At 70.4% G+C, this 18,489-nt stretch overlaps 1 protein-coding gene across 4 annotated transcripts; it reads right to left on the bottom strand.

The window, feature by feature from the left end:
• Positions 1-449: 449 nt before the first annotated feature.
• Positions 450-17,367, bottom strand: DOK7 (docking protein 7). 4 transcript variants are annotated; one of them, XM_036327705.1, is made up of 10 exons: positions 17,215-17,367; positions 17,103-17,148; positions 10,993-11,223; positions 9,893-10,093; positions 6,938-7,057; positions 6,275-6,394; positions 5,311-6,038; positions 1,563-1,606; positions 836-978; positions 450-586 (listed from the first exon to the last, which is right to left on the bottom strand). In XM_036327705.1, exons 1-10 carry the CDS (start codon positions 17,266-17,268, stop codon positions 450-452), a joined length of 1,824 nt encoding a protein of 607 aa, XP_036183598.1. In that variant the 5' UTR covers positions 17,269-17,367. The 4 variants fall into 4 exon arrangements, with proteins under 4 accessions (XP_036183598.1, XP_036183569.1, XP_036183578.1 ...); XM_036327676.1 differs by lacking the exons at positions 450-586; positions 836-978; positions 1,563-1,606 and having other exon boundaries at positions 5,077-6,038; positions 9,904-10,093; XM_036327685.1 differs by lacking the exons at positions 450-586; positions 836-978; positions 1,563-1,606 and having other exon boundaries at positions 5,077-6,038; positions 9,904-10,093; positions 17,239-17,363.
• Positions 17,368-18,489: the final 1,122 nt, after the last annotated feature.

Here is an 18,489-nt window from a genome sequence, read left to right as displayed (position 1 = left end):
GGAAGCCCTTGGGCCTCAGGAAGACCGTGGGTTATCAAATGGAGACCGATGGCTTTAATATTTACGTGAGTAACTGGTGGGTCCCGGGAAGCGGTCAGGAAACACGCTGGCGCCTGCCGGGTCGGAAGGTGGACCAGCCCTCCCAGGCAGGGCAGCGCTGCGCAGGGTGTGCGGCCGGCGGGGCCCTGGCCGCCGCCTGGGTGGGACGTGGGCTTCACTGTCATCGCTCAGGCGGCCGCCACCTCGGAAGGGAGGGGCAGTCGCATCCCAGGGCCATCGGTAGCGCAGCCCTGGGTCCCGGGCACCAGCCATGCCCCCCTGGGGCCAGCAGGCCGTGAGCCACGGACCTCAGACCTCGGGGATGGGCACAGGCCCCCGGGAGGCTGGCTGCCGGGCCCACGGTCGCCACTGCTCAGCCACGGGCTGTGCAGTCACGGGGGCGAGGCCGCTCAGCGAGGGGCCCCCTTCCTCCTGGGCTCCAGCTGGGCCAGCCGCTCCTCGCGGGCCTGTGCGTGCTGGGCCCCCGCCCGCTGGGCCGCCGCCGTGGCCGCCAGGTCGATCTGCGCGTAGCCGGAGGTGCTGGCCCCTGGAAGCGGCCCCGGTGAGCTGGCCCAGGGGCCCCAGGACGCCGCTCCTCCCGCAGGGGCCTCGGCGGAACAGGGCGCAGGGCTGGGGGTCCTACCCTTGCCCTCCACCCAGCAGGGCCTGAGCCGGAAGGGGGGGGGTGCGGGGGGCTCCTGGGCGGGAGCGCAGCTCAGCAGGAGGAAGGACAGGGTGGCTGGCAGCCAGGTGCCGGGGTAAGGCCCTCACTCCCAGGGGCCCACGGGGGACCCACCTCGGACGCCCGCGCCCGCCTCCGGGAGCTCCAGGCCCAGGTAGTGCAGCTGCTTCGTGGAGGAGGGGCTGGCGGGGATGTTCACATAGGTGGTCGCCAGGGCTCCTGCAGGGACAGGGCTGTGAGTCCCGGGGGGCTGAGGGCTGAGCCGGCCCGTGTGCAGCAGAGCTCCCACCTTCACTCCTCCAGGGCCTGGTCCGGCTTAGGGGGTCCTGACCCCACCCACGTCCCTCCCTGACCTTCACCCCTGGGCTTCTGAGAAGGGTGCCCCACCCCACCCCTGCAATGCCCATTGCAGCCCAGTGACCACACCCTCTGTCTCTGGCCCCTGCATGCCACCCACCCACCACCCTAACCCCAACCACCCTCCCGGCCACTCCCTCCTCAGGTCCCCGCGCCCAGCTCCTCCCAGGCAGGACACCCCACCCTGCCCCGGCCCCGGGCTAACCCCGAGTGACCGCCTACTCCAGGTTTCAGGGGCCCCTCCCCTGAGCCCCCATGTCCATCCACAGTGACACCTCCTCCAGGATGGCTTCAGGCACGCCAAGTCCCCTCCACCGTCCACGAAACTGCCCCCTGGGGTTCAGGGCAGGGCCCCAAGTAGCAGGCTGCCAGGTACAGACGACCGCCCAGCCCTCTCAGGTGCAGGTGCCCTGGCTGGGCCGTCCCTGCAGCCACTGTGACCGCCCCTCCCGTCCCGCGTGCAGAGCCGGGACTGAGGCCGAGCCTACCTGGGTGTGTGGGGGGCGCAGGGGGCGAGGCCGCGGCTCCCTAGACCAGAGAGAGCTGGGTCAGCATCGCCTGTTCCCACCCCTCACCCAGTGGAGCCGGGACGCTGACCGGAAGAGCGACGCAGGACAGGGGGCCAGGCCACCCACAGGGGAGACCAGCCTGGGCCCCTCTCCGTGTGCCCCTGGAGTCGCCTGTCCCCGCGCCCCCCAGCACCCACAGGCCCCGAGGGGAGAGGATCGGCCCAGGCCCACCTGCCCCAGCTGAGCTGGACTGGCTTTCTGGCTGCAGCCGCCACCCACGCCCCCGGGAGGCTGTGCGTGCGCCGGGCCGGCCCGGCGCCTCCTCCAGGTGCGGACAGAGCAGAGAAGGAAGGCGCTGGTGGCCCCAAGCAGGGGCTCTGACCAGAAGGAGGGAGGGAAGGCGGCCCTGCCTGGCACCCGATCCCTGTAGGAGCTGCCCCGGGAGGGGCAGGGCAGGGGCCGGTCAGCGTCCTGGAAAGGGCAGCCCAGCAGTGAGGCGTCAAGGCGGGGCTGGGGGCTGGCGAGGTGCCCAGCCTGCTCTCTGGGAAGGCGAGGTGCTGCCAGGCTCAGCATATACTCCCCCACTCCCCCCCCCCGCACGTATCCCCCCCTACCCCCCCACACACACACCCCACCCCCCACCCCCGGTCCAGGCCAGGCTGCAGAGCGCCTGTGTACAGGAGCCCTGGGCGCACTCACGCCTTGCCCAGGGGCCTGATCTTCCACATCCAGGGCGGCCGGCCCACTGCCCTCCAGGAGCGGGCACCCACACAGGCCCCCTGCCCTCAGAGCCCCCCCCCCTCCCCCCTGGCACCTGCTTCCGGGCTAGTCCTGCAGGTGCTATCAAACCCTGCGCTGTGGGGGCACAGCATGTGCTGGGGATGAGCCGTATGCGTCCCTCCCTGGGGGCCAGAGGGCAGGGGAGTCAGGGGACAGGGCTCAGGACTCCTGAGGAGGTCTGTCCTCTGGGTGCCCCCAGCCCTGTCGCTGGCAGGAAGCCCCGCTTGGCCCACCCGCCTTGGGCAGGAGCGGAGCGGCAGTGCTCACTCAGGGAGGGAGGGAGGGAGGAAGAGACCAAAAGGCTGTGCTGGTGGCCCCACCGCCCTGGGCCATCCTGGGACCCAAGGGGAGCCCAAGGTATGAAATGCCTGGCCCCCAAGAGCCCCAAAGGCCACAGGGTCAGAGGCCATTCACATGAAGGGTCCCTCCCTCCTTGGGTGAGGATGTGAGGGCTAGGGTTAGGGTTAGGGTTATGTTTAGGGTTAGGGTTAGGGTTAGGGTTAGGGTTAGGGCTAGGGTTAGGGCTAGGGTTAGGGTTAGGGTTAGGGTTAGGGTTATGTTTAGGGTTAGGGTTAGGGTTAGGGTTAGGGCTAGGGCTAGGGTTAGGGTTAGGGTTAGGGTTATGGTTAGGGTTTGGGTTATGGTTAGGGTTAGGGCTAGGGTTAGGGTTTGGGTTATGGTTATGGTTACAGTTATCATTAAGGTTAATGTTAGAGCAAAGAGGGTAACTCACTGAACCTCTGGGGCCTCAGTCTGCTGTGGTCAGATCGACACTTGCCCTGTCTGTGGACACGGGACTCATGGACAGAGGCCCCGTGGGATTTTGCCAGGACTGAGCCCAGCCCTACGGATCACTCCCTGCTCGCTGGCTCTGTAGCTCGCAGCCGTGTGTTTTTGCGGAGGCCTGCGGGTTCCCTCTTGGGTGGAGGTGATGTTGGCCGTGTTTGTAATAATTCTGCTAACAGGCCTCTAACGACACCTGTGATCTCATTGCCCCCTCTCCGTGTTCCCAGGGAGGCCAGGCCTGCTGGCCCTGCTGTGGAGGAGGAAACTGAGGCTCAGACAGGTGGAGTGACTTCTGCCCCCGCCCCCCTGGCCAATAGGAGGGCCCGGCTCTGTCCCAACGCCCGCCTTTCCCACCTGCAGTGCGCAGGGCCCACCACTCCCCATCCCACTGGGTGTAAATGAGGGTGGAAGGGGGTGACAGGACAGGACAGGACGTGCAGTGGAGACCGTGGTGGGGTCCCTGGAGCTCCACCACCCACGGGAGAGCCCGGAGCGAGGGCAGCCGGGCTCCGAGCCAGCACCCTCCCTGGCCCAGAACACGAGTGTCCACCTCCCCTGGACCCGGGCAGCCACCTGCCTGCATCCCAGGGCCTCTGCGGACCTCACTGTGGCCTCCAGTGAACACTCAGAGACCACATATCATATGTGTACATGCATCATACAGACCACACACATGCACATACAATGTACACAAATGCACAAAACATGCACATGGACATGTCACACACCACAAGTGCACACACAGAGGTGCATATACATATGTGCACGCACGCACACACCACACAGCTGCATGCCACATACAATACACAGCTGCACACACATGCACACGTAACACACCACAATACACACGTGCACACACATGAGCCCCAGAGGCTGTCTGAAGCCGCCACTCATTTCCACACGCAGCACACTGAGGCCTTAAGCGGCTGGACAGGCGCTCTGATCCCTGCGGAGCCGGCGGGCGGCGTGGGGAGCGCTGGGCACACGAAACAGGACGAGGTGGTAAGAAAAGAACCTTTTATTTCCGGTCCAAGAATTCATTACAAACTGTCAGGTTTAAAAACGTAAAAGAGCAACAACCGCCTTGGGCCGACAGTGACGGTATGACGCGGACAGGACCGCGAGCGCTCGGCCGACGGGCGATTCCGGAGGAGGGACGCGGCCGCCCAGAGTCCAGAGTCCACGGGCACAGGCCGCTCGCGGTGCCTCTGAAATCGCAGCGCGAACGCACAGCCGAGGCCAGACAGCGCACTCCATGCAGGCGAGCAGTCGGCCTCGAGGGCGCCGGCAGGAGCGGGGCCACAGGCCCAGCGCCCAGGGCCCAGGACGGACGCAGAGGGACAGGCCCGAAGCGCGGCCCCCCTGCGTCTGAGCGCCGCCGCCAGCCCTTTGCAGCTGGTACAGCTGGGCCCCGCCAGGCTGGCCACAGGAGGCGTCCAGGCCCTGCCCCGCCCCTGCCGGCCCGTCCAGGACGCAGCTGGTGTGCAGTGAGCGGAAGGGCGGTCCAGAGTCAGGAGGGCCAGCCCCACAGTCCCTGCGCCTCCCGAGCCTCAGTTTCCTCCCACAGGACAGGCCGCCTGTGGGTGTGGGTGTGGGTGTGGGTGTGGGTGTGGGTGTGGGTGTGGGTCCGGGTCCGAGCAGGGGGCGGGGCCAAGGGAAGGCTCGCCCTACACTCAGACGCGCCGCAAGGCTGTCTCAGGCTCACGTTCCCAGACGGGACGCGTGAATGGAGCTGACCGGGGACTTCACCTCTGCGGGCGGTGCCTGCGCGACGGGGGAGGGGACCCGACCGGGCAGAGACCTGGCAGCGGGCGGGGCAGTCCGAGGAGGCAGTGGGCAGGGTGGGCGGCGCCTCTGGGCTGAGCAGGGCCAGGCAGGCCTGGGCCCCCCCCCCACCCCCCCCACCTCCCCCCATCCCCCGCCCCCGACCGCCGCCTCCGCTGGAATCCAGGAGGCACTTCCAGCAGCGCCGGTGGGACCACCCGGTCCTGCGGGTTCGTCAGCGGCGGCGACACCCCCTTGCGGCCCCGATGCCCCAAGGCCGGCCCTGGGGTGGCTGCCCTCCCCGCTGAGCCGCACGCTGCCGCGGTCACCAAACGGCAAAGGGCCACCCCGCGGAGCCGCGCCCTCCTGTCCTGTTCAGGGAGGGGGGTTTACCTTGAGTCCCCCGCAGACCGGACACGGGGCAAAGAAAGCCGGAGGGGGCCCCGCGCGGAGGCCGCCTGCTTCCCAGGGCTCTCGAGGGGCCGGGCCGGGCGGCGCCGCCTCGCTGCCGGGGGCCTCCGTCTCCTGGCCCCGCCGTCTCGCGCCCAGCCAGCCAGAGGGACACCCCGCGGACGTCGGGCCGCCCGGGTCCCCGGCTGCGCTGTCGCCCAGGCCGCCCTGCGCCGCCGGGGCCCGATCCCGGGGGACCTGGCGCAGGCTGCGGGGCGTGTCGTAGTGGGGCCGCGGGGCGCCGGGCACCTGGTACTCCGCGGTCCCGGGCGGGCAGGCGCACAGGCGGGGCTCGGGCGCCCCCGCCGCCGGCGGCAGGCTGAGCTGCGAGCCGAACTCGTCGCCCGCGCGCCACACGTCCAGGCTGCTCCCCGCGCAGGACGAGCAGCTGCCCGAGTAGGAGGAGTGGCTGCCCGTGGCGATGCCGCTGTCCGAGGAGCTCTGGCGGCCCACCTCCTGCAGCTGCCGCGGCCGCAGCGGCCTGGGCGGCGGCCTGGAGGCGCCCGGCGCGGCCTCCCCGAGGGCGAGGGCGGAAGCCGGCAGCCCGGGCCCCTCCTGCGACGCGCTGGCGGAGGACGAGGACGGCTCCGGCCACGCGGCGAGCCGGCTGCTGGCGCTGACGTCCGAGTGGCTGGCCTCCGACGAGGAGCTGGACAGGCTGCGGTCGTCCCCTGAGCCGGAGGGAGAGGCGCTGGGCGCTCGCCGCCGGAACGTCCCCGGCCGCCTCCCTCCCCACGCGCGGCGGCGCCCTGAGCCCGTTAGTTGGGGCCTCGGCCCCGTGGCACCTGGTGCTGGGCCCCGGGAGTCGGGGATGAACGAGGGAAAGGACGGCGAGCACGAGGGGGGAGGGGCGAGGGCTCGGAGGTCGCGAAGGCCCACCCCGCCTCCCCCAGCCCGCGGGCGGTACCTCCGCTGCCCGGCCGGCCGCCGTGGGACAGGAGGCTGAGCCGCTTCTCCAGCTGCAGGGCCTCCAGGGCCTCCTGGGCCACTCGCTCCTCCGCGGTGGCGGGGCCCCCGGGGCCGGCGTCTGCGGCAGAGGAACCACAAGAGGCAGCCCCAGCCTCCTCACCCCCCCGACCCCCGCCACGGCCCACGCGCCACCCAGGACGCAAGGTGAGCCCGGCACGGTCAGGGCCCCATGCGCCCTGGTGCAGCCCCAACGCCACCGCAGGCCACGGGCGACCCCGCGGTCCACACCCCTGCACCGCGCCGCGCCCGGGGCCGCACGTCAGGACGGCGCCAGCAGAGGGCGCTGCGGGCCCAGCGAGCCGGCTGAGCCCCGGGCCGGCTCGGGAAGGAGGGAGCCAGGCCACCGCGGGGAAGGCGACGCAGGTGTGGCCCGCGGTGCAGCCCCTGCCCGCCCGCCTCCAGCCCTCCGTCCCCGCGACCCCAGGGGGCCCGTCCGGGTCGGGGCTTCTGGCTGACCCCTCCTGTCCCACTGTCCCAGCCGGAAGCGGGGCCCAGTGTCCGCCCGGCTCAGCCGGAGGAGGAGGCCTGTGCCCAGGGCCCAGCGGAGCGGGGACAGGGCAGAGGCCGAGGGACCCTCCCGCTGGGACCGCGCCCCACGCACCTGGGAGAACCGGCCGCAGCCCAGAGGGGCCCTTGCTCGGGGAGATGCCCCGGACGATGCAGTCGAACAGGAAGCTGATCCGCTCCCCCTCGGCCGAGGACAGGAAGAAGACTCCGGCCCCTGCGGGGACAGCCCGTCAGCCTGGCCCCCACAGTGGGCGGCACCTGGGCGGGGGTGGGGGTGGGGGCGGGGGCTCCAGGGCCGGGGGGGGGGGGGGTGCTGGCAGGAGGGAGCCCTGAGCAGAGCCTGGAGGCCCCTGTCAGGAGCGTCCCCGTACCCCCGCCCCCTGCCGGGGTGAGTCTCACAGCTCCGGAGCCCTGGGGACCAGCCACGCCAGCGCGCACCCCTCCTGTGACAGGAATGGGGGGGCCTCCCCGTGGGCACAGGGGCTCTAGCGGCTGGTGGCCACAGGAGGAGCTGGCCGGTGTCCTGGCTGCACGGGGAGCCCAGCAGCCCCCCCACATCTCCGAGTTCCTCTGGGGGGGCAGGGCTGCCTGGAGCAGGGCCCACCCCCAGGAAGGGCGGAGACTTAGCGTCGGGCTCCACACCTGTCCCCTTGCCCCGGGTCCTGAGTGGTGAGGAGGTGCTGGCCTGCGCCTAGAAGAACCGGCCCCTGCCCACCAGCCAGCGCCGGCCCCCACACATCCGGCCCTGTGTACAGGTGCAGGCTGAGGGCCTGTGGGCTCCCTGCCCGCAAAGGAAGGGCCCGGTGGGGATCCCAGCCCCAGGGGTGGGCAGAGGGGGCACCTGGGCAGAGGGGGGACCTGGGCAGAGGGGGCGCCTAGGGCAGAGGGGGCGCCTGGGGCAGAGGGGGCGCCTAGGGCAGAGGGGGTGCCTGGGCAGAGGGGGCGCCTAGGGCAGAGGGGGCGCCTGGGGCAGAGGGGGCGCCTGGACAGAGGGGGAGCCTGGGGCAGAGGGGGCGCCTGGGCAGAGGGGGGGACCTGGGCAGAGGGCAGGCGGGGTGAGTCAGCGCCGCCGGGTGAATGAAATCCCTCACTGCGAGTGAATGGGACGCCGTCATGCGGGCTGGGCAGCGGTGGCCTCAGCGCACAGGAATGCCCGGGCCCAGGCGCTGCCGTTGCCCAGAGAGAGGCACGTGCTCCCGAGGGGAAGGTCTCTGGCGCCCGGGCAGCCCCACCCCTGGCAGTGCCACGGCGCGGAGGGGCCCGGCACGGGGTCAGTGCCCTGGGTCCGAGGCAAGGCCCCACCTGTGACCTGCTGCTGAACGGGGAAAGCTGAGGCCCCCACCGGGGCTCCCCCGCCCGCTGCTCCCACCAAGGGCCCGGCCTCTAATCCGAGCTCCGGGCAGCTGGCAGCCGCCGGGCACAGTCAGTCCCCCGACTATAAAAAACCACATTACAGGGGCGCCGGGCGCCGCATTCCTCCGCGTCTGCCAGCGCCCCGCTGCGGGCCAGGCGGCTGCTGGCCGAGGCTCCCGGCCGGGCGCTCCCTGACCTCTCGCTGGCCCTCCAGGCGCCGGCCCCGCTGCCCACAGGCTCCCGGGGGGAGGGCTCCCCCGAGGCCGAGTCCCCCCAACCCAGTGGGTACAGCGCCCACCCGTGGAGCAGAGGGGGAAACAGGCAGGAGAGGCGAGCAGGAGGCGAGGGCGGAGCGATCTGCAGGTGGTCGCACTGTCCGGGACCCTGGGCCGAATGGGAACGCCTCCAGCTGGAGGGAGGGTGAGGCTCCCGGCCCCTGGGCCACCAGGCAGGCCCCGCACTCGGACGGGCAAGTGTGGGGGCTGCCCGCCCCGGGTTCCTCCTGCAGGATGGGGTCCGCACAGGCCAGTGCGTCGCGCCCTCCCCTCGCCCCCGGCTGGGTGTCCCCGTGCCACCTCGGGCACCGCGCCATCTGGACACTCGCCCCAGCATCGCGCTGGGGTGGCACCAGGCCGGCCCCCCCAACCCCAGAGCGGGAGCCACAGGTCAGAAGTGATGGGGCCTCAGAGCCGGGGCCTCGACCTCCTCGCTGGACCCTGACCCCCTGACGGGTTCCTGTTCTCTGACTGCGACTCACCAACGTCCCTCCTCCGCTGCCGGGGGTGGGGGGGGGGTGGGGGGGGAGGTGGGGGGACCTCTACTCAGGCTGCCCAGGCCCCTGCACTAGACGGGCTGGCGCGGGGAGGGGCTCCAGGCTGCACCCCCACCCTGGGACCCTCACCTCACCCCTCCTCACACCCCGCTGCCCCTCCCACGCCCCCTAAAATCACCACCTGGTTAAGGGGCCAGGAACCCACAGGCCCTCCCCCCACAGCTGCTGGGAACCCGCCCCCCAGCGCGACCACCCCTGGCACCTCCCCAGGCCCTGCCTCTCCCCCTGCACCGCCCAGGTGCCACCTCACACACGTCTGCGGGGGCTCCCAGCGACCTGGCAACCTCTCCTCTGGGTGGAGGAGAGAAGGGGCTCCAGGCCCCCGGCAGCGGTCACCCCAAGGCCACAGCAGGAGCTATGCCCACACCCCCAGCCATGCCAGCCAGACCTTGGCGCAGCCAGGCAGGCGGCCCAGAGTCCCCAAGGCCCAGGTCCGCCCCGCAGCGGCCAGGCCTCACACCCTCCGCTCCCCTCCAGACCTGCCCTGGGAGCTGGCCTGGCCTCCTCTGGGGCCGGGCAGTCCTCCACCCTCCCTGCCCGGGAGGGGGGGAACCCCAAGGAGCCCTGGTCCCTGTGTGTGAGGGCGCTTCTCTGTGTGCCCCCCACACCCGTCTATTCTTTCTTTTCATTAAATCTGAACTCGAACTCCGACAGGGCGGCCTCAGACGCAGGGCCATCCTGTGACCCCAAGGCCGGGTGCCTCCGGCAGCTTCGCGGGGGCCCTCCTCACCCTCTGCTGCAGGGCCCGTCCCCAGGGTCGGATCAGCACCCAGTGCCCTGGCCGGTCCCCAGCCGCCGGCAAAGCGGGTGTGACCTGGGGTGGAGGCCGGGGGGGCGGGACCAGGACCCTGGCCGCAGACTTACAGTAGCCACACCTGGTCCCGCCTTCCAAGATGAAGCCGTGGGGCACGGCCCCGTAGCGCCGCAGGTCCGACAGCTTCCACTGCCCCGCGACGGCCGGGGGCACGGCCCTGGCCACCACCAGCATGTCGTTGCAGAGGTGGAGGGTGGCAGGGCCGCTCTCCAGCTTGGTGCCCGGAGCCACCGTCACGGGGAACCTGTGCACTGAGCCAGGCAGGGAGAGGGCATCAGCGGGGGCAGAGGGCAGCAGCGGTGGCAGAGGGCAGGGAGAGTGCATCAGCGGGGCAGAGGGCAGGGAGAGGGCAGCAGCGGGGGCAGAGGGCAGGGAGAGGGCAGCAGCGGGGGCAGAGGGCAGGGAGAGGGCAGCAGTGGGGGCAGAGGGCAGGGAGAGGGCAGAAGCAGGGGCAGAGGGCAGGGAGAGGGCAGGCAGAGGGCAGCAGCAGGGCAGAGGGCAGGGAGAGGGCAGGAAGAGGGCATCAGCAGGGCAGAGGGCAGGAAGAGGGCATCAGCGGGGCAGAGGGCAGGAAGAGGGCATCAGCGGGGCAGAGGGCAGGGAGAGGGCATGATAGGGTAGAGGGCAGGAAGAGGGCATCAGCGGGCAGAGGGCAGGGAGAGGGCAGCAGTGGGCAGAGGGCAGGGAGAGGGCAGCACCAGCTCCGTGGCTGCCCTCACCTCCCTGGCCTTCAAGCCAGGCAAGCCCTCGGAGTGGCTGCCCTGCCCATTCCTGCCACCCACAGCCGGGCTTGGCTCCGGGGCGGCTCCTCACGGACTCTCCCTCAGGAAGCAGCCCGTTTCAAAGACGGGGAAACTGAGGCTCAGGGAGTTGCTGCAGCGCCCGGGCTGCCTCACAGCCGCCTGGCAACAGGGGCCTCCCTTCTCGGTTAAGGGACTCCCTGGTGCTGAGCACACTCATCCCACCTCGGAGAGGGGTGCACCCCTGGGGGACCAGTCCCCACGGAGGGTGACAGCAGCCTGCCCGGCCGTGCGTCATCTCCACCCCCTCTGAGCCCGCGTCGCCGCCCAGGGCCCCGCCCCCGAGACACCCGCTGGGCGCCCTGCTGTCCGCAAGGATGGAGGCTGCGCCCAGGCCCAGGGCCACTCACCCTCGCCGAGGGCGTAGCGGATGCGGGCGTCCCAGGCGCACATGGCCTCGCGGCTGTCGAAGCCCAGCATGACGGCCTGCGACAGGCAGACGATGGCCAGCGTGTGGGCCAGGCCCTCGTAGGCCAGGCCGGGCTCCAGGCCGCAGATGTCCTCCAGCGTCAGGCTGCTGCGCTCCCGCAGGCCCTTGGCGCGCTCCGCCCGGTCCCTGTAGGCCAGCATCAGCAGGCAGTCTGCGGGGGGCGGGCGGGGCGTCAGGGCGCCAGCCAGCACCCGCCCCAGGGAGTCCTGGGTTCTCGGGGTGACCCCAAGCCAGCCACGCAGCCATTCCGCCTCGTGTGCTGGGGTCCCCCCGCCTGTTGCCAACGGGAAAGCCGGCAGCTGGCTAGCGGGGTGGGGACAGGAGTATCGACGCTCAGCCACTGAGTGGCCCCAGAACACCCTGCCTCCAGCGCAACCCTCCCTCCCCCAGTCTTTGGTTGGGGCGCAGCATCCCGTTTAAGTGGGTGGCGCCCCGAATCCTGCAGGAAAGCGCGAGACATCGCCCGGGGAGCAGGGCAGGGGCGCTGCCGCTTTGATCCCTGACCTACAGCGCCAACCCCACGTGGGCGAACACTGCCCCTGCCCTTGCCACTGGTCCCTGGCCCCTGTCCCCTGCCCCCTGCCCCTGCCCCTGCTGCTGGTCCCTGGTCCCTGCCCCTGCCCCTGCCCCTGCCCCTGCTGCTGGTCCCTGGTCCCTGCCCCTGCCCTTGGCCCCTGCCCCTGCCTCTGGCCCCTGCCCCTGTCGCTGCTGGGAATGAGCCGCGGTGCTGGCTGGCTCCTGCCCGGCCCGGCCCCGAACCTTGGTCCCAGCCTCAGAGCAAGGGGGCCTGAGCGACAGCGAGGCCACTGCCCACCGCAGCCTCCATCCCCGCTGCGCCCTCCGCCCGAGGGGTGACAGCAGGTGGCTGTGTCCCTGCAAACCCACGCTCACAGCCTCACGGCGGGGACAGAGCTGGGGCCTCGCCTCCTGCTCAAGACCTGGCCACTGTGTTCAGATGCTTCCACCAGGAACTGCAAAGATCTCCCATTTTGAGAAAATAAAGAAGGAAATCAGAACCCATCAGAGGTTCCAGCATGTTCTCTCCCAAGTGTGGCCCGGAGTCAGTCACACGGCAGCACGACGGCGCGTGTCCATGGAAATGTCCCCCAACGTGTCTCCAGAGCCAGAGACGCCAGGACGGGAGGGAGCGGTGACCGCAGGAGGGCCAGCAGGAGACCGTGGGGAGGACTCCCCGGGGGCGGGGGGGCAGGGGGAAGTGCCGGGAGCCGGTCCATCCTTGCTGTCTCAAGGGACCTGGCATATATGGCATACTGCTCTTAATATGTTTGCTCACCTTCTTGGCACTATGTGTTTTAACCAAGGTCACCTCTCTGAGAAAGGTTGTTTCCCCAGGTAGGGATTTTCCCCTGAAGTTAGGGAGGGAATAAAACCCCTTAACTAAGTGCCAGGCGGGTAATTAATCACTTTAACTACGAACAATCATGCTTAAGCTACATAATCTTTACTCCCTGGAATGGAGATAAGAAACGCCCTAACCTTTGGAATAGAGATTGATAGGATTGGAATCAACTGGTATAAATACAGATGTAACAAGACAACAGGACACAGAACTTAGACACAGAACCTACACAGAACCTAGAGACAGAACCTAGCGAGAGAACATCGCAAAAGATCCTGGACAGAAATTGGCCACAGAACCTAGAGACAGAACCTGGCTACAGAACCTGGATAGAACAGGGCAAGAGAACCTGACTAGAACCTGGTGACTGAACCTGGCTGGAGAACCTGGACAGAACCTGGCTGGAGAACCTAGCGAGGGAACATGGCTACAGAACCTGGCTGGAGAACCTGGAGAACCTGGCTGGAGAACCTGGAGAACCTGGCTGGAGAACCTGGCAATAGAACCAGGCGAGAGAACCCAACCATGCTGATCAACTGAACGCTGCCTCCAAGTCTTTCCCTCTTCGCCGACTCCGTCCACACCTTTGGGGACCCCTGGACCTGCTGGGTTGGACCCCAGCAGGGAAGCGCAGGGCAGGCAGTTGCTGGGGAGCAGGCCGGGGACAGCCCCCCCCCCCCCGCCTCCCGTGCCCTCCTCACAGCAGCCCCCCGCCCCCTCAGTGCTGGGAGCCTCTCTGTCCATCTGAGAAATGGGCACCCCCCGCCCCAGGAGCCGAGGCCCTGACTGGGCCCCCGTCACACGGGAACCCTTGGCATCGCCACCCCACAGGCGAGCACGGGGCTAGCAGGTCCCTAAACACAGGGAAGGGTGCAGCCTGCCCACGTGGCCTGCCCCAGGCTAGCCCGCCCCAGCCCTGCAGGGAGGGGGCAGTAGGGGACTGGTGCTCGGGGTGGGAAAGGCAAAGGGCCCTGCCCCTGTTGGGACCCTGAAAGTCCCTCACTGGTCCCCTGGGGGCCCACTCTCACACCCCCGCTCTGCCCCACAGCCTCCCCACCTCCCCACCTCCCTTCAGCCCTCCTTCTGCTCGGGGCAACCTGGGGACCCAGGGGACAGCCCAGCAGTCAGGCACTGAGCAGGACAAGAGGAGGAACCTTGAGGGAGGGTGATGGGGTAGGGACAGGCACTGACGGCAGCGAGGGCGGTGCACCTGGGCTCAGGGTCAGAGAACAGACTTTGACTTCTGAGTGATGGAAGGAGTCAGCCCAGCAGCCCCACAAGGAACAGCATGGTGCTGGAGGGAACAGCCAGTGCGAAGGCTCAGAGGCAGGGACCCAGAGGGCTGGGCTGGCATGAGGGATAGGGGAAGAGTGGTCCCAGATCAGGCGTTTAGGTCGGGGGCCTGGAGAGGCAGGCCTAGAGCCTCATTCCAACGCCCAGGGAGCCTGCGGGCTCTAAGCCAAGGGGCCTGGCCTGGCAGCGTGTGGAGAGGGGACGCGGGTGACCACAGAGCCTCCAGCTCCGGCAGCTGCTCAGGAGAGAGGCACTGGCTGGGCCGCCTGCGGTCACCACGGCGACAGGTCCAGAGAGCCTCACTCACAGGCCCTCCTGGAGGCGGGAAGAGGGAGAGGAAGAGGGAAGGGATGCTGGGGCCAGTGGGGCAGGGGCCGAGCTGGGGTGCTGTCCCGGACACGTGAGCCAGAGAGGCCTGTAGAGCAGCAGGCGGCGTGCCCCCGGCAGCTGAATGTAAAAATAACCGTGGAGTCATGAGCATGCAAAGGTCTTTACAGCAGGAGGGGGCATCTGGGAAGAGAACCTCCCAACTCCGTGTGTGTGTGTGTGGGGGGCCTGCCGCGAAGACCAGAGCCCGAATTGCTGGAGATGGGGGTCCACACGCCGACATGGCCGGAGCCGGCACAGAGGCCAGAGGAGCAGCAGCTGGACTTGCCCTGAGAGGTCACAGTGACCTTGAGACGGTGTCTTCGGGGGAGCAGCTGCTGGAGCCGGGGGACCTGCTGATGGTGCAGCAGGGGGTGGGGCGCGTGGGCTTGGGGACTGGCCGGGCTGGCCTGCAGGTGCCGCACAGGCCGGCTCACCAGCTGGTGCAGGAAGGACCGGGTTCAGGCTGTGCACCTGGGCGTGGAGGGAGTGCGGGCTCACACAGGCATTGGGGGCACACAGGCTCCGGGTGCCCGGCCCGTGCCACCGCCCCCCCCAGTCTGGGCAGGGAGCACCCCATGTGAGCAGAGCCAGATCTGAGCTGAGGGGCCCTAGCTGCACTCACATTGTTCAGGCTGCCTGCCTGGCCGGGACCCAGACGTCGCGCCCATTCCTGTGGGCACAGAGCTCCCAAGGCCAGGAGACCCTCCACTCACCACCAGCCGGGACCCACCACAGCGCCAACCCCCGGGAGGCCCAGGGAGGCTCCGTCCCAGGCAGCTGTGCAGCCGCAGGTGCTGCCGAGAGCAGCGGGGCTCCCAGCCCCTCACCCAGCAGGTCCCACCCCGGCAAGCTGCCCACGAGGCGAGGCTGCTCGGGCACCCGCCTCAGCACAGACCCGGGGAGACAGGGCAGCCTGCCACGGGGCAGCAGGGCTGGGGGCTGGGGGCTGGGGGCAGGCTATGCCTATAATAATGCCCGAGGCCCTGCCAGGCCCTTCTCCGGGCTGGACGAAGCCCCCCGGGCACCCGCACAGGACGAGGTACGAGGGACCCCTGAGCGCGGTGGGCCGGGAGCCACCCAATGCTCTGCTCCGGAAGTGCCTCTGGACGCCTCATCTCCAGGCCACACACGACACCCCCTCCCACCATCCTGAGCCTCAGCCCGGAGGAAGGGAGACGCTGCCCGGCCACCAGGCGTGGGCCCGGGCCACAGAGGGACCAGGCACGCATCCCCGCCAGGACAGGCTGAGGCCAGGGACACGCCCACGAAGCGTTAGGGCCCGTGGGGCAGGTTCTCCACGTCCGCTTCCCTAGGTGCGGCCTTTCCTCGCCCGGGAGACAAGACAAGGTGCCCTTCGCGCCGCACCCTGCCGCCTCTTAGTGTCCGCGGGCCCTCCCGGGACAAACTCGAGGGCAGGACTGACCCCCCTCCTTCCCAGGCTCCCCTTGTCGCCTCACCAGGATCGGGGGTCTCAGCTGTGAAGTCCTCAGGGATGGAACCTGCTCCCCGCCCCAGAGCCCCTGGGGGAGCTGGTCTTCAGGACAGGCAGGGAGGGGGCTGGATGGGTCGCGGCCCCAGCACCCGGCACATGGGGGGGGGGGGCAGGGCCGCGCACAGGGGGCTCGGCGGGAGCCTCTGCCTCGGTCTGTAAGATGCCTGCAGTTCTCATGCCCAACAGGGTGGACGTCACCCAGAGGGGAGACCCTGGACCCGAGGGCCCCAGTGTCCTGCCCGCTCCTCTCCAGCAGCTCCGCCCTGGGCTCCCGCAGTGGCTGCTCCCTGCCGCTCCGGCGCTGGGGACCCTGGAGCTCCATGATTCTGCCCTCTTTGGGGGCCTGTACACTCCCCCTGCACCCCCAGACCCATGCTCACTCTCAGACAGCTGACACTGGCAAGAAGGCCACCACGGGCTGAAATCACTGCTCCCCCCCACCCCCTGCCAGACAGACCAACCCCAGGGCTGCTCTTCCAGGGGGACCCCCCCAGGTCTGAACGGGCCCAGCTCACCAAGCTGGCTGAAGCCCTTCACCAGCACATGGGCCTGTGCCCTGCCTGCCCTCAGCCTGGCTGGGGCTCTCCCTGTCTCCCAGCCCCACGTTCTCCCCGGCCTCCCTGCAGTTCCCGGGACAGGGCACCAGGCGCAGGGGCTGCAGGAGAGGCGGCGAGTCCCCCTCACAGGGAGCCAGGCCCCAGAGGGGCGGCGAGGCCGGCAGGGAGTGAGTGAGTCCGGCCAAAAGCGGGCCTTGCACTGCACCCGCGAGGTGCCCAGAGCAGGCTCTGCAGAAGGGACGGAGGAGGGGGCGCAGGAGACCAGGAGGGCACCCCACACCCTCTCTGGGAAGCAACAGCCCGAGGCTCCTGGAGCCTGTGGCAGGCCCCACTGTGCGGTGCATCCAGCATCCCACACAGAGCCTGCCCGGCTCAGGGCACCTGTCTCCACCAGCAGCTGCAGCCGGCGCCAGCTTCCCAACTGGCCCAGTCACTGCTGAAGGGGGAGATGCCCGGCTTTGGGCTGGGGTGCCGCCTGGGGGGGCGGGGGCCATTCTCTCCTCCAGGAGGGCTGTGCCCCCACACCAGGTGACCCCTTTCTCAGAAGCACCCCTGCTCCCACCCCAGCCCGGCCCCTGCTCTACCTGGGGCAGGTGGGGGGGCCGCGGGGCAGGTGGGAGGGCCAGGCCCCACCCCTCGGCTCCAGGCCCTGGCTCAGTGGTCATTCTGTGGGTCCCTGGGGGTCGGAGGGCAGCTGGCTCTCACTCGCACCCCCGCGGGCGCAGTCCGGCTCCGGAAAGGGGTTGTCGCCCGGGCCTTGGGGCTGACACTGCGCTCAGCCCCGCACCGGCCGCGGTGGGTCCGGTCCCGGCGGCGGAGGCCAGGCCGCCGCGCTCTCCGGTTACAGCCTCAGCCCCGGCGCCGGCTATTTCGGGGAGCTGGCCGAGCTCCGCCGTCCAGCGCAGGAGGCCACCGGCGCCCGCGCCCCGCGCCCAGCCCGGCCCGCCCGGCCCGCTCACCTGCCACCGGCGACGGCTTGCGCAGCACCAGCCACCTACTCTTCCACTGCGGGGACAGGGGGCGTGAGCGGCCGCCCGCGCCCGCCCGCCCCCGCCCGCCGCGCGCCCGCACCTTCTTGCCGTCCCGCAGCTTGACCTGGCCCTCCACCAGCGCCGCCTCGGTCATCTTCTGTCATGGTTCCCGCCGCCCGGCCCGCGCCCGCCGCCCGCCGCCCGGCCCAGGGTCACTTTCAGAACAGCTCGCGGAGGCCGGCCGGCGGGCGGGGCGGGCCGGGGCGGGGCCGGCGGGCGGGCCGGGGCGGGGCCGGGGCGGGGCCGGCGGGCGGGGCGGGGCGGGGCCGGGGCGGGGCCGGCGGGCGGGGCGGGGCGGGGCCGGGGCGGAGGCCGGCCGGCGGGCGGGGCGGGGCCGGGGCGGAGGCCGGCCGGTGGGCGGGGCGGGGCGGGGCCGGTGGGCGGGGCGTCAGAGGTGTGCTCTTCCTCCGCTCCGCCGCAGCCACGCGGGGCGCACGGCCCATGCAGCCCGTGCAGCCCACGCAGCCCATGCAGAACCGGGCCGTGTGGCTCGGAGCCGGCGCACGCGGTGCCTGGGGTGCTGCTTCCCCTCCCCAAGCAGAGCAAACCCCACACAAAGGGGCTCCTCTGCCTCCGTCCCCCAGTTTCCAAGTTCATCTCCACCAGCCTGGCCTCCCCGCTGGCACCTGCCCCCCAGCACCCAGGGCCGCCCCCGCCCCCCGCCAGGCGCCCTGACTACAGGCTGACTTTGGGGCGACCCAGCCCCAGCCCTTCAGTCCCCTCTCCTCTCCCTCGGAGGTCGCCCACTCCCCAGCGGGGTGATGGAGGGGGTCCTAGCGCATGGCCTGGGGCGCGAACCCCAGTTCAGCTGCTGCCGGGTGTAGCGGGACCAGGGCTGCGTGTCTGGTCTCCTGCAGCCCAGGGGGCACTGTGCCCCGAAGGTGGCCCCCAGAGCTGTGCTGCTCTGTACCGGCCGCGGGGAGGCCCTTCTGGGGGGTGGGGGGTGGGGGGGACTCGGCGCTGGGATTCCCGCCTCCACCTGTAGCTCTAGCTCAGGTTCCGGTTCTCCAGGAACCCAGGTGGTCCAGGCACCTGGCAGGGCTACACCCCGGCATCCGCCTCAGGAAGGCTGCCAGTGGGGCACGGGGTCTCTACACTGTCCAGGTCCTTCAGGCTGGGCCCTGCCGCCCACGGAACAGGAAGTGACACTCAGCGCAAAGGTCAGTCTCGCTCCGTCTGGCCCCCATTGCTGAGCCTGGACCGGGTGGGAGCGTGGCTGGGTGCAGAGCGCCATCCCCCCCACTTGGGGCCCCCTCCCCACCGCCCCTGGGGGTCTGAGAGGGCAGGTCCCTGGTGGCCACCAGCTTGAAGCTGA

Source organism: Myotis myotis, unplaced genomic scaffold (assembly GCF_014108235.1).
Source record: "Myotis myotis isolate mMyoMyo1 unplaced genomic scaffold, mMyoMyo1.p scaffold_m19_p_1, whole genome shotgun sequence".
NCBI lineage: Eukaryota > Metazoa > Chordata > Mammalia > Chiroptera > Vespertilionidae > Myotis > Myotis myotis.
The sequence above is the reverse complement of the archived record's forward strand: the minus strand, read 5'-3'. Positions and strand labels throughout refer to the sequence as shown.

Excerpts from the sequence above, each read along its gene's own strand:
- DOK7 (XM_036327705.1), bottom strand. The coding sequence starts at position 17,268 with ATGACCGAGGCGGCGCTGGTGGAGGGCCAGGTCAAGCTGCGGGACGGC. Across the intron at positions 6,039-6,274 it reads CGGCCGGCCGGGCAGCGGAG|GGGACGACCGCAGCCTGTCC; the intron begins GTACCGCCCGCG and ends CCTCCGGCTCAG. Across the intron at positions 587-835 it reads GGCGGGCGCGGGCGTCCGAG|GGGCCAGCACCTCCGGCTAC; the intron begins GTGGGTCCCCCG and ends GGCCGCTTCCAG.